The 12476-nt window shown below is 35.1% G+C and overlaps 1 protein-coding gene across 4 annotated transcripts in view; it reads right to left on the minus strand.

Moving 5' to 3' along the window:
- LOC134241278 (lysine-specific demethylase 5A-like) overlaps nucleotides 1-12476 on the minus strand; it is a 28198-nt gene that overhangs the window by 13795 nt on the left and 1927 nt on the right. The window contains exons 3-25 of one of the 4 annotated variants that reach the window (XM_062723344.1): nucleotides 11655-11714; nucleotides 11277-11339; nucleotides 10842-11018; nucleotides 10357-10494; nucleotides 9954-9989; nucleotides 8622-8724; nucleotides 8331-8413; nucleotides 7309-7467; nucleotides 7077-7196; nucleotides 6589-6744; nucleotides 6167-6259; nucleotides 5940-6028; nucleotides 5632-5794; nucleotides 5263-5382; nucleotides 4952-5146; nucleotides 4480-4594; nucleotides 4176-4367; nucleotides 2826-2976; nucleotides 2599-2713; nucleotides 2019-2165; nucleotides 1185-1396; nucleotides 718-856; nucleotides 348-527 (exon numbers count right to left, since the gene is read on the minus strand). In XM_062723344.1, the coding sequence (XP_062579328.1) occupies nucleotides 348-527; nucleotides 718-856; nucleotides 1185-1396; nucleotides 2019-2165; nucleotides 2599-2713; nucleotides 2826-2976; nucleotides 4176-4367; nucleotides 4480-4594; nucleotides 4952-5146; nucleotides 5263-5382; nucleotides 5632-5794; nucleotides 5940-6028; nucleotides 6167-6259; nucleotides 6589-6744; nucleotides 7077-7196; nucleotides 7309-7467; nucleotides 8331-8413; nucleotides 8622-8724; nucleotides 9954-9989; nucleotides 10357-10494; nucleotides 10842-11018; nucleotides 11277-11339; nucleotides 11655-11714 (3006 nt within the window). Of the gene's footprint in view, nucleotides 1-347; nucleotides 528-717; nucleotides 857-1184; nucleotides 1397-2018; nucleotides 2166-2598; nucleotides 2714-2825; nucleotides 2977-4175; nucleotides 4368-4479; nucleotides 4595-4951; nucleotides 5147-5262; nucleotides 5383-5631; nucleotides 5795-5939; nucleotides 6029-6166; nucleotides 6260-6588; nucleotides 6745-7076; nucleotides 7197-7308; nucleotides 7468-8330; nucleotides 8414-8609; nucleotides 8725-9953; nucleotides 9990-10356; nucleotides 10495-10841; nucleotides 11019-11276; nucleotides 11340-11654; nucleotides 11715-12476 lie in introns of all 4 variants that reach the window. The other 3 variants (XM_062723343.1, XM_062723346.1, XM_062723345.1) reach the window with 3 other exon arrangements.

Consider the following 12476-nt stretch of genomic DNA (forward strand, 5'->3'; position numbering starts at 1 on the left):
GGCTTAAAAGTTCATCAGAGGAAAGTCACCACTAATTGATATGTACATGTGTATATAACGATAAAAAAATCCACCTGAAGTTAATTTTGACAATAAAATTGCAAAAATTGTAAAATTAATGCATGTACAGCTTCCTCTAAAATGTACACTGTACATGAAGGGGCAAATTTTGAAAGAAAATGTAGTAATAAATCCAGGTACATGTATGCAATCATTGGTGACTATGCATAGTTTTTCCTTCAGCAAGTTGTGTAGTTCTATACCAGTTCTAATCAAATACAAGTACTGTAAAGGTTCAATACAAATAGAAGTGTGATACTAGTACTATACAAGTCCAGGAATCCTACCTCTAGTAAAGAGTATGTACAGTTTTTCTTTAGGAAGGTTCTGGCGGTCCTCTCCCGCCACGACTTGGCGGCGGCAACCTGAGACTCCACCTGTGGTAGCTGGTCCAGACGGACTGGAATAGGACGACCTTTGTTCACCAGACTCTCCAGAGCATCCAGATAGGGGTAGGAATCCGAGTTCTACAAATACGCAAATAGGGAAACATTTCAGAACAAAAAGTTGTGTAATGAAAAGACAACAGACAGCATTACTTGATAAAGTGTAAAATTTATCATAAGAGTGATACTGAACAGTCTTTAATATATCTGTGCCAGCCTCTACACATTTTCTTGCATATTTTACTAAAAACATGTATATGGAATTTCTAACCTGTACAGTCTCGACTTTCTGCGTCCAATCCTTTGCTTTCTTCAGAGCGTCTTTGAGTGAGCTGACATTGGGTAGGAATGCTGGGATACCCTTGGCCTCATTTATAATGGCTTCCAGTGTTGCCATCACATGACGGGGCCTGAAATACACAAGTGAACTTTTTATCGAGTATTCTCCTTTAATATGTATTTATTCCTGTAAGACAAGTCTGATAAAATACAATTTTGCTAAGAAATGAAATAATTTATGATAGTAATACGATAAAACAGTAGTACAAGAAATCACTAGGGCTTCGTATTTGATTTCATTTCCTTAAAAGGAACATACTGAAAAGTCATCTAGGGTTTTCATAAATAGTTCCATCAGAGATTTTCCTTACAACATATTTCTTTTGAACCAAGTTTTACTGCAAATGTTTTTAATAATACTTCCACACCACACCCTCTTTGATCCAGCCTTGCCCTTACCTGGCCTGCAGACAGATCCTGGCCTTCTCCTCCCACCTCTCACTGACTGTCAGTAGCTCCTGTAGTTCAGCCATGGCCTTCTCTACAGCGGGGTGAGGGGCCAGCCCCACCCCTGCCTCCATCAGCTTCCTCATAGACTCCAGGGTGACCTGCTGCTGATCTTCTAGGAGGGTCAGTTTGACCTCATCAAGCCATTTGGCTTGCTGCAGCACCTGTTGAAAATTCATACATTTCTTCTTTATCAAATCCAGTAAATATTATGATTTGCATTACGAATTTTCCTTGTGTTATTCAAATATTTAATTGAATGGGCTTAACAAAATCAATGCGCTGCATGAATAAATGGATATATCTTTCGTAACTGACTGTTTATTTTTATAGCAGCATAATTTACAGTGTATTAAACAGTGAAACCAAGGAATTGCAAGTAGCCATTATGTGAAAGGGTTGGAGTTGCTGTAGGAAATATTATATTACTTACGAGATGCCTAATATAGCAAATAATATACTGTAAGTATATGTACTGCATATGACATCTGGTGGGAATTGATTTTTCAATAAGTTACATGTAGCATAGACTTGATTACACAATGTATGCATTAATAAACATTTATGCAATTTAGCTTTGAACTACTTGATTAAGTGGAAGCTGCTTTCTTCCAAAGGCACCCAACAGAATACATAACGTAATGTTATGATTTTACAGGAAATTAAACTCAAACAAAAACTAATATAATGCACAATAAGGCCCCAATAATCTTTTGTCCCTGGCACTTCATTGTAAGCATGTTTTACTGTACAGACAAATACTGATATAATGCACAGTAACCTGACCTGCTTCAGTTTAGGTATCTCCTGGAGATCTACATCCAGCGTGACGCTGAACTCAATCAGCTGTTCTAACTTCTCCGAGTCCGGACTCTCGGCTTCTAACGCCTCCTGGGCCTCTCTCTGGAACTGTACTACCTTATCCAGTAGCTCCTGTGTCAAGATGTTACATGTAATAACATTATATAGCTTTACATAATCAACATTATTACACCTCTACTGTTATTACTCTATATACATTTAATACCATAAAACTGTCTATTTCCTCGAGAAGAGACTATTTCCCTCATCTGAGGACTACTCCCTGAAAAATCAAAGCTATTCCCCTCGGCAAGAAACTTTTTTCCTCGGGAAATAGTTTCCTCCCTCAGGGAACCATAAATTTGATATTTTCCTCCTACCCATTCCATAACTGTATACTATCTCAAAATGTTCAATACAATCTCAAGCTTGTATTTATGCCTATCTTTTGCAAAATTTACAAACTAAATGTAAATCTGATACTAAAAAAATTAAATTTTACAAATTATTTTGTCCTGTTATGATTTTTATTAACTTTCAGGTAGAACAGGTAACAGGTGCTTACCTTGACCAGTTTGGCTTCCTTGATCACACACGCCAGACTGGCCACTTGTTCATAGAAACAGTTCAGTTCATCTAAACTTAGCTTGGCTATGTATTTCCCTTCATTGTGGCGATTTCTGAAAGTTAATTTATAAACAATTAATAATGTATGCATTTATTCCTTTACTTAAAAATTTTCTTTGCTTTAAATCACAGACAAGACATAGTAATAAGCTTACTAACACTGACCTCGTTCTGGCTTTCTTGGACACCAGCTGAGCCGCCACATTAGCACATTTCTCTGCCTCATTGACGGCCATGACTAACTGCTGCATCAACTCGGAGTCCGGGAATCTCTTCTCTTCTGCTTCACTGATGTACTCCTTCAGATCGGACAGATCTACAACAAAAATTGTAAATTTTATACTGTAAACCAAGTATTATACGCGTGCGATAAATATCCGCGAGTTCCGCGAGTAACCTCTGCTCGCGGATATTTATCGTCGCGAACCAGTCGTTCATTTTCCCATGTTATGATTATAGTTATTTGCTCTTTTTTGAATACCGATCCCAACTCAATAAGTTCACGGAAGAATTTTAGTGTTCTAGAAGCAGTTGAAGTTTAATTACAAACATTCAGAAAAAATATATAAACGAATGGAAAATCTGAAAATATTTGTCTAAAAACGATTAAAATGTCAATAAATATTTCAGCTTGTGTTATTATTGTTCATTTATTGTCACAGACGAGTTAGAGATAGCCTGGTTAATTACGACTAATTATTGCTCAGTCCTGCTCTGTCCCAACCATTTATAATAATTGTCCTTTGGCTATGTAGATCTTGTAAAGCGTCAATTACCCAATTAGCATGAGGTACTTTTACACTTGAGAGTTTTAAATCGACTTTAATCTCCTCGATTTTTTTTCCCGATTTTCATTCGAGCATTGTGAATAATGCGTAAGAAGTACATGTATACTCATGGTAATAGTTTACCTACTTTAGGTGCGGATCTAAGATTTTAAATAGATGCAATCCACATAATGTCTTGAATAATAAATAAGCAGTACTCACGGTAGCATTTGACCTAGTTTTTGAGCGGATATAAAATTTTAATTTGAAGCAAAAAAACTTGTGGAAATAAAAAAAAAATGACCATTCGCGGAAATAAATCGTTTATATAGTGAATAAAAAAACGTATAATAATTGGTTTACAGTATACTGTAACTTTATACACTGTAACTTATACTCCACTTAACCCAGACACTTAATGGCTTAGATTCTAATCAAGATTTAACACACTTCAAAATTTTCAACAACACATTCAGGAAATTAAAAATATCCTTCCACTTGTGTTTTAACAAGATAAAACATTCATTTAAAGCTACAAATTATTTATTGGAAAGAATATAATTAAGTTTCTCCATGACATTTTTTACGGTCTGAACAATGAACCTGTGATATTTAAGATAAATAACTTCCAACAATTTTGTGCTAGTGATTAATCCTTTAGCTCTTTCAATAGAGAAATGGACAGGCATGCCAGTGGTCACAGGTTCAAATCTATTCAGAGATACAAACATAATATGACACAACTTACCAACTTTCTCATCCACTTCAGCCTCCAGAGCTGCTCTGACTTTGGTTGTCCAGTTGTCAAATGATTCGGCACGTACTTTCAGACGATTGAGCATTGTGGGTAATTCATCTAGAGTGTATCTATATCTCAGGCAGTATTGTGATGGTTTACAAACACACAGCTTGTCCACATGGTGAATACAAACAACTTTATCTACAAACAAAAGAATATACTGTAACTAGGATGAATGACAATATGCAGACATACTTGGAATTACAATGTAAGTAAATACATGTATAATTGGTTGACAAATTTGTCAACATACTTGGTTTACATGGACAGGTGACAGCAGACAGGAAGCAAGTGGTTTTACAGAAGTCACATTGTCGCTCGTCGTCAGGGAGCAGTTCAAACGCCTCACGCTCCGCCTCCTTTGTTCCCTGTAACATGAAGTAAAGAATAACATCAAATAATGATTGGCTTCTTTCCCAAAACATGATTTCTCCATCCAATTATCATGTGAACCAGTATGTAACAATATATATGCCCAATATGTAACAGGTAATATGTATTTTGACCTCTTCTACAACCCAACTAATTACCACGATATCCACTTGTGAGAATCCTCACTATTAACCTAAGGTGTTGATTTGCAATTTTAAATTTGGTTTTTAATTAGAAATTTTCTCGAAAAACATCAGATCATAGCTTACCATCTATGCAATAGCAGTGTCAAGTTAAACAAGGTCATTTTGATACATCGTGCTTTATAAATAAGTTTGAAATTAATTTCTAACCATTTCCAGCAGGCTTTTGCGTTGTTTCCTTTCATCTTCCACAATAGCAAGCAGATCTTTGTGAGTGCTGGCTGCAATGATTAGGTCTAGGTTATCTGGATCAGCTGCCATTTTACATACTAATTCCTCATGTGAGAAAACACACTGACGACACAAAGATCTATAGTGTTCAATACAGGCACGTCCTATGGGTAACTGGAAAAATGAAGGATATTTTAAAACATGATATACGTACAGAAAAAAATATTGGGCAAATTTTGAACAAGAAGATTTGTCTCCGGTAGAATGTCATGTGAAGATCTTGAACTTACCCAGTCAGCTGGTGCAAAGTTTACAGCCTCAGCAAAGTTGTAACCCTGGTTGAAGCCAGCATGGTAGGCTCGGGGGAAGGTTATGATAAACTCTCCAGCATGTTGGTTGGTGCGTACAATCTACAGAAAAAAATAAAGTAAACCAAACTTAAAACGAAGTGCCAGGGACAGATGATTTTGCTTCGTTATAAATGCAATTCCTTATATAAGTTACATGTATGTTTACAATTTATTTGAAAGTCGAGACAAATGAAAATTACTTCACTGTAAGCGTTAACTCTCTGTAAGCCTGTTTTACTGTATGTCAGGAACAGCACTCATTTCTTTTGAGTAGTGTGGTCAGTGACTTAAAGCCATAGTTTTACTTACTGGAACCCCATGGTCCATGAGAATGTTGGGGTTCATTATAGTGGTCAGCTGATGAAGAAGGTCTGGGGAAGCTTCAAACAATTCGGGGGCACTCTTCTTCATCACATCTTCAAACAAATCAGCCATGGCTCCAGGGACTCCGTACCAAGTCTTTGGTTCTCCCCTGAAATAAAACCATGTTAATGAGATCTCATAATTTATATTCATTCAACTGAATAATTCTCAAAAGAAATTTAAAGTACAGATCAAATCAGTTGACTATTCCAGAACATGAAGTATGAAATTCCATATGATGGAGGAGAACTAACCAGTGCATGTAGTTGATAGAGTAACTCCAGTGATCCTCATTGTGCCAACAAAAACTGGAAAAACACATCCCCACATAGCACCAGGGAATCTGTAGATAACGAAAATAGTAAATGTATATCATTATACTGCATCACCATGATCAAAGAACATTTTAAAAGAAAATATCACAAACTACTATTCTTTAGTTGTATTTGATAGGAACACCCAGTGAGTGAGGAGTACCCACCTTCATGCCTGAGATGTCAGCATTAATGTGACAGAGAACAGACTGCTCCAGGACTGGTAAATTGTTCAGATTCCACCCAGAATTGATGTATTCCTAACAAAACAGAGAGATATCTTACTTCATGTACTTCAAAATCCACTCGTTCATAATCATATAATGAAAATAGATACAATTCAACTCAGCATCTCAAATATTGATATCTTCAATACTATTGTTATATCAAAGTGATAAGAAAGTCCAAAGTACTTTTCTTTTATGTACTTTTCCTAAATATCTCAAAATCACAGATATCTCAAAGTTTTGTTTAGGTCCTGTCAAGTTTGAGATAACTAGGTTTGTTCTTTAATAAATAAATGTAATTTTTTTTTTATAAAACAATTAAAACAATAAATTCAACTGTTGCATTAATTTCTGCCCATTACCTCATCCTCTGGGAACATCTCCTTGGTGTCCTTAGTTGGGAAGCCGCTGCCCATTTCTGAGGCGTGGATATCAGCTCCGTACTCTACTGATACGTCCTCCTCAATACAGTTAACCAATCGCCAGAATTCCTTCTCCACCATCTCACACGGCACCATCTACATACACAAAAGGCTGGGGTTATTTTCTTAAAGGTCAGTTACCAATTCTATTCAGTACTCTGTTGCCAGTATTGAAATTTTACATTACACACTTTAAAAATAATTCTTAACGATTATATAGACTTACTTGTATGAAGTATGTACAGAGTTCTTTGAAAAACTTTTTCATTAACTAATATCAAACAAGTTTGAATTCCAATATTTCAGAAAAAGACCCAAATGAAATCAAAAATTAAATTCAGTATGCATAAAAGCCAATTTTAGTCATTAGAATAACAATCAAGTTGCCACTGTTGCTTAAAATAATTGTACACTGAAGGGCCACTTACATGCACTGGCATGTTGAAGTAGTTGGATTTAAACTGGTCAGCCATTTCTCCAAAACTCTGCAGACTATAGTCCTTTTTAGCTTGTTCAAATCCATAAGGGTTCATAGGACGACAGCAAGCCTAGATTACATAAGAAAATGTGTCTATGAACAGTGAAAAACCTAACATTAATTTTATATCTTGTAATCAGGATAAAGAAATCATCTACATACTGAGTTCTTTAGATTCTCACCTTTGCCACACATTTAGGACATCTCCAGTCCCCTTTAGGGACCTCAGGCATGGGAGGGATTAGGCAGTACGTATGGAATGCATCATCACATCCGTCACATAGCAACATGTACTCCTCCCCATCACCGCGGTTACACATGTGACAGATGTACAAATCCACCTATAACACACAATTTACTTTTATGTAATTACCAACTAAACTGTTTGTCCTCTGATCGTTGTTTGTCACTTTTCTTCTGTTATTAAATTTCAATTATCTTTAATCTCTGTTATCAAATCAGACTTGCTTTCAACATATATTACAATGGTCTTATACTGACATTTAGAATTAAACATGATTGTACAATCAATTTAAACTTGACATGAAAAACTTGTCAAAAAGCTTCTTCAATAAAAGACATGACAATGTTAACAATTAACATCGTTGACAAAAGTTGCCCTCGGAAAATGCTGAACTGACACATTGCTGGTGGCTGTCCTGTGTAAGACATACAGTGGTGTATGCCCTTACCCCAATAAGATTTTCCGTGGTGTATGCCGCTGACCCAAATAAGATTTTCCGTGGTGTATGCCGCTGACCCAAATAAGATTTTCCGTGGTGTTGCCGTTAACAATTAACATTTTCCGTGGTGTATGCCGCTGAAAAGTTTCCGTGGTGTATGCCGCTGAACTGACACATTGCTGGTGTATGCTGTCCTGTGTAAGACATTTTCCGTGGTGTATGCCCCTGACCCAGATAAATTTTTCCGTGGTGTATGCCCCTGACGCAAATAAGATTTTCTGTGGTGTATGCCCCTAGCCCTAGGTCAGACTTACCTTAGTGTATGCCCCTAGCCCAGATAAGATTTTCCATGGTGTATGCCCCTAGCCCTGGGTCAGACTTACCGTGGTGTATGCCCCTAGCCCAGATAAGATTTTCCATGGTGTATGCCCCTAGCCCTGGGTCAGACTTACCGTGGTGTATGCCCCTAGCCCAGATAAGATTTTCCATGGTGTATGCCCCTAGCCCTGGGTCAGACTTACCGTGGTGTATGCGCCTGGGCCTGGGTTTTTATGTCTGGTGCTAACACCTCCTCCATTCTCCAATGGTTCTACCTTAATCTCATCTAAAATCAATAAAGACAATAAGCTGATATTATTGTAATCATGTAGTGATTTAAGATATCTGTACTTCACTGCAGATTCTTTTTTTTCTAAATTTTCATACATTTTTCATTAGAACAAATCCAAAACAAACACCACATACATGTACATATTTTAACAATTAAACTTTAATTTTTATAAAAAAAAAAAAAACTGAACCTTTGAGTTCACCTTTTCCTTCCCCGGCTGGGGGGACAGCAGCTTTCGGTCCAGCTCCAAAGAACTGTAACTTCTTCAGTTCTGAGTTCACATTGTAGTCAATGTCCATCTTCTCCTGAAAGAGGAAAAAAATCATAAAGTTACGCTATCAACATTCAACATAGCCGTAGTACATGCCTTAGCACCAGAAGCAATGTAAGCAGCAGCAAATATCTTCTGAGGAATCACTGTGTAAAAATATTATCAGCCGAAAAACAAAATTCAATCTTCTCATTATTTTCCATTTTCAATATTGCTAGGATTGTGCACCCTCTAGCATATCGAGTGGAGAATAGTTGGAGAAAGGCAAATGTTTCACACTTTAAATGTAGGCAAGTGAAGATTTTACATGCACTTGAGGACCTCAAATATTTTTTAGATCTGTCCAACAATTAACACTGAATTATATTATATTTACTTGCTAAAGTATTCCTGAGGATCTGACTCTAAATCACTCCCTTATGTGAAACATTCAAACAACACATTAATGATTTAAATAGTAATGAATATGATAAGCAATAAAGTACTAACAAAATATTGATTTGCTATCTAAAATATTCTTGATTAAACATTTCAAAGGCTAAAAAAAAAAGCATTTTTCAGGCTTAAATTCTCTTTTTTTCAACACCCTTAATATGAAAACTGTGTTGTACCTTCATCATGTTCATGATTTTTTTTCACTTGAGTTTTATTAGCACATTCAACCCAACATGAGTGGTGATTTTTTTTTTTTTTTTGGAGAAAAGTTGAATCAAAACGGAGCTGCCTAAATGTCACCATAACCATGAATAGTATTACACATACCAGAGTACAGATTAATATGGTATTATAAACAACTAGATGATGTTTTATTAAGAAATATAAGTTGCTATTCTATATAGGTTATAATGAAACATGGGTCTATCATTATTTTTAGCTTCAACATCAACACTGATTAACATGATTAAGCATTTTTAATAGATATTTTATTCAATTACAAGGTCTTTATGAAGAAAATGCTACCTGCTGATTTCAGTTCAAGTATCAAGTCTAACTTAAAAGCTTGAATTGCCATTGTATGCCCAAATTCAAAGAAAGTATTGATGTGGCAAGATGTTCAAAATGATTCTCTTTCAGAAGAAGGTTCAAGTATATTTGATTTTTCATACATATTGCCAAAACATGCAGTATCAAAGAACTTTCCGAGAACTTTCATTTCCATAATATTGCAGGATAATTGATGAGGATTAGTTGTGTACTTCTACTTGCTGTATGATGTGAAGCTATAAATAATGATTCGGGGGAAATCTCAAAAGCAGCACTCACTAAGACTGTGGGGACTTCATCTGTGTCAGAGGGAAGCTTGAAAACAAAAGGCTTATTTAGATTTCTCAAACAGTAGAATAAGTGTATCAAGATGGAGCAATTTAGGAAATTTGAAAAACATTTACATTTCAGTCCTCGTAACTCAGATAAGACTAAAGTGGATGAAAAGAACTGAATTTAAAATAACACGCATAATTATATCTCAAGAAAATAAGGAATAATCACAAAGAATTGTACATCCAAGTTCTAAATAGAGAAAAGTCATAAATCACAGAGCAATGGAATTATAAAGTAATTCAGATACATTAACATTGATTAAGCTGATACTGTGAAAAACAAGAAATATGTTCTATTGGTATACACCAGCTTTTATGATGTCCAGATAACATTCTGTTCTACTAACCTGTTTCTGTGCTCTTTCTTTCTTGTTTTTGCGAGTGTATCCCCCTGCTGCGGTTTTAGCTGCTATTCCGTGAGGTTTGTAATCTTTGTCGGACTTGTCCTCCTCTTCAGCATTTGAAGACAAATCTGGTTTTGGTTGCTAAAACAAACAGAATCAGTCAAGTGAACTGCAATATTTACATAACATATGCAAAATAAAATTTCACTGCTGCACATGCTTTATTACTTTGTAGTCATTTTTTAAGTTACTGTTATTAATCAATTCTCTTTCTTTCATTTTGGATTAAACTGAGTTCCGAAATTTAAGCTTTTTAATTATATTATATATAGGTTAAAAATTCAAATCTTAAAGAATTTAAAGGCTTTTTTATATGAAAACTGGCTTCACAGAAATTCAAGTTCTTCTGACATAAGTTGGTAAAACATTAATTTGTCTTTTCTTTGAACTCTTTTATATCCTACAGCCCTTGGTTTTATTACATGTACCTCAGCTGGGTAGGATTCGCCTTTCTTGAAGATGAAGAATGGGTAGAGGATTCTCTCGTAGTGAGATCGGAGGGATCCCCCCACCCCCTTTCCTGGAGGATACTTTAACCTCTGGGCAATCTTGGACCATTTCCTTTCTTTGGTGGCCAATTCCATACCACCCTCTTCTTCAACAGCCTACAAAATTCAGGTGTGTTACTTATAATTTGGGTGTAAGTTACTTGTGTTCAATTAAATTACTGTAGTTGTTTCAAAGAACATGGTACAAACTGTTGTTTTATCTGAATTCATTACATCATAAAATATCACATTACTGAAACTAACTTAAAGTTTGGATTTAGCTTTTTTATGCATGTTAAACTCAGATATAAAAAAAAACAATTATTTTAATCCACTAATTCCCCCACACATTATGGAAGCCTGTGTGGGACTTACCTTGTACAAATTGTACAGGTCCAGTAGCTTTCTCTCCACATGGGGGATTTTCAAAGAACAGCCCTAAAATTATACAGAAACATGAAGTAATAAAACATTTTGTAAATTACTCCAAACAATTATAACTGTTAGAGTATTTCATTTGGTTGTGTATTCTTTTTTGTGCATTTAAAAAAAAACAACATCTGCTTATTCAATAATCATGTATATCACTTAATGTCTTCCACATAAAGAAAAACACTACCAGCTGAACTAATTTAAATCCAAGCAAACATCCTCAAAAATCAATGTCCGCCAATTATCGTACATGCTAAATACAATACATTTACCAGTATGTGATATTTGCAACAATTTTTCTAATGTAAAATATCGGCTTACCTGCAGCTCCCAAAATCTTGCAAGTTGATCCAAAAAGTTAAGTTTAATCCGGGTGAAAGCCTACAGATGGTAAAAATTTTCATTCATACAATTATATGATCACATTGAAAATTGCAAGGTATGGTATTATCATGATCATGCAAACACATTTTGAATTTACTGGGTAAGTAATAAATGGTAAATATATGCAGTTCTTAATTTTTTTCATATCCACCAATACATAAACTTTAAAAAATGCTTGATAATGACCTTTTAAAAATGAGCAGGTATCTGTTCATTTAATCTACTGTTAATATGTAATTTTTAAACAAAATAATCTCTCAGAACCAATCTCTCACTTCTCATGTTTATAACATTCATTACTATGATTATAATTAGCAGCCAAATTTTTTTTTTCTAGTTTCAGTGTTTTCCCTTTATTTCAAAGTAAAGGGTTAGAGATCATTTGTAACACAGGCTAGGGGCTAAGGTTTATGAACAGAATCTCTGTGGACCTTAAAAAAAATGTTCATTTCAAAGTGCATTTTTGTCAATTGTTCAAAGAGGTCAATTTCACCGGTAGTCAGTCCTTAATGAAAACATTTATTTTATTAATTTGTGTACAAAACTCAAGTCTCAACAAGTGTATAATTTAAAAACTTGTTTAAATATATATGTGTCCTACCTATAGATAGGTTTTATAAACTTGATAGATAAAACTTTTCATAAATGTGATAAATTAACACAATTTCAGAATTACAGTAAACAATGGTAAAATGCACCTCCCAATATCATTAGCCCCCCTTTCAAAAAAAGGTAAACATTTTCGAACAAAGAGTAATG

Source organism: Saccostrea cucullata, unplaced genomic scaffold (assembly GCF_032062105.1).
Source record: "Saccostrea cucullata isolate Sc308-1 unplaced genomic scaffold, CSIRO_AGI_Scuc_v1 ctg222, whole genome shotgun sequence".
In the NCBI taxonomy this organism is placed as follows: Eukaryota; Metazoa; Mollusca; class Bivalvia; order Ostreida; family Ostreidae; genus Saccostrea; species Saccostrea cuccullata.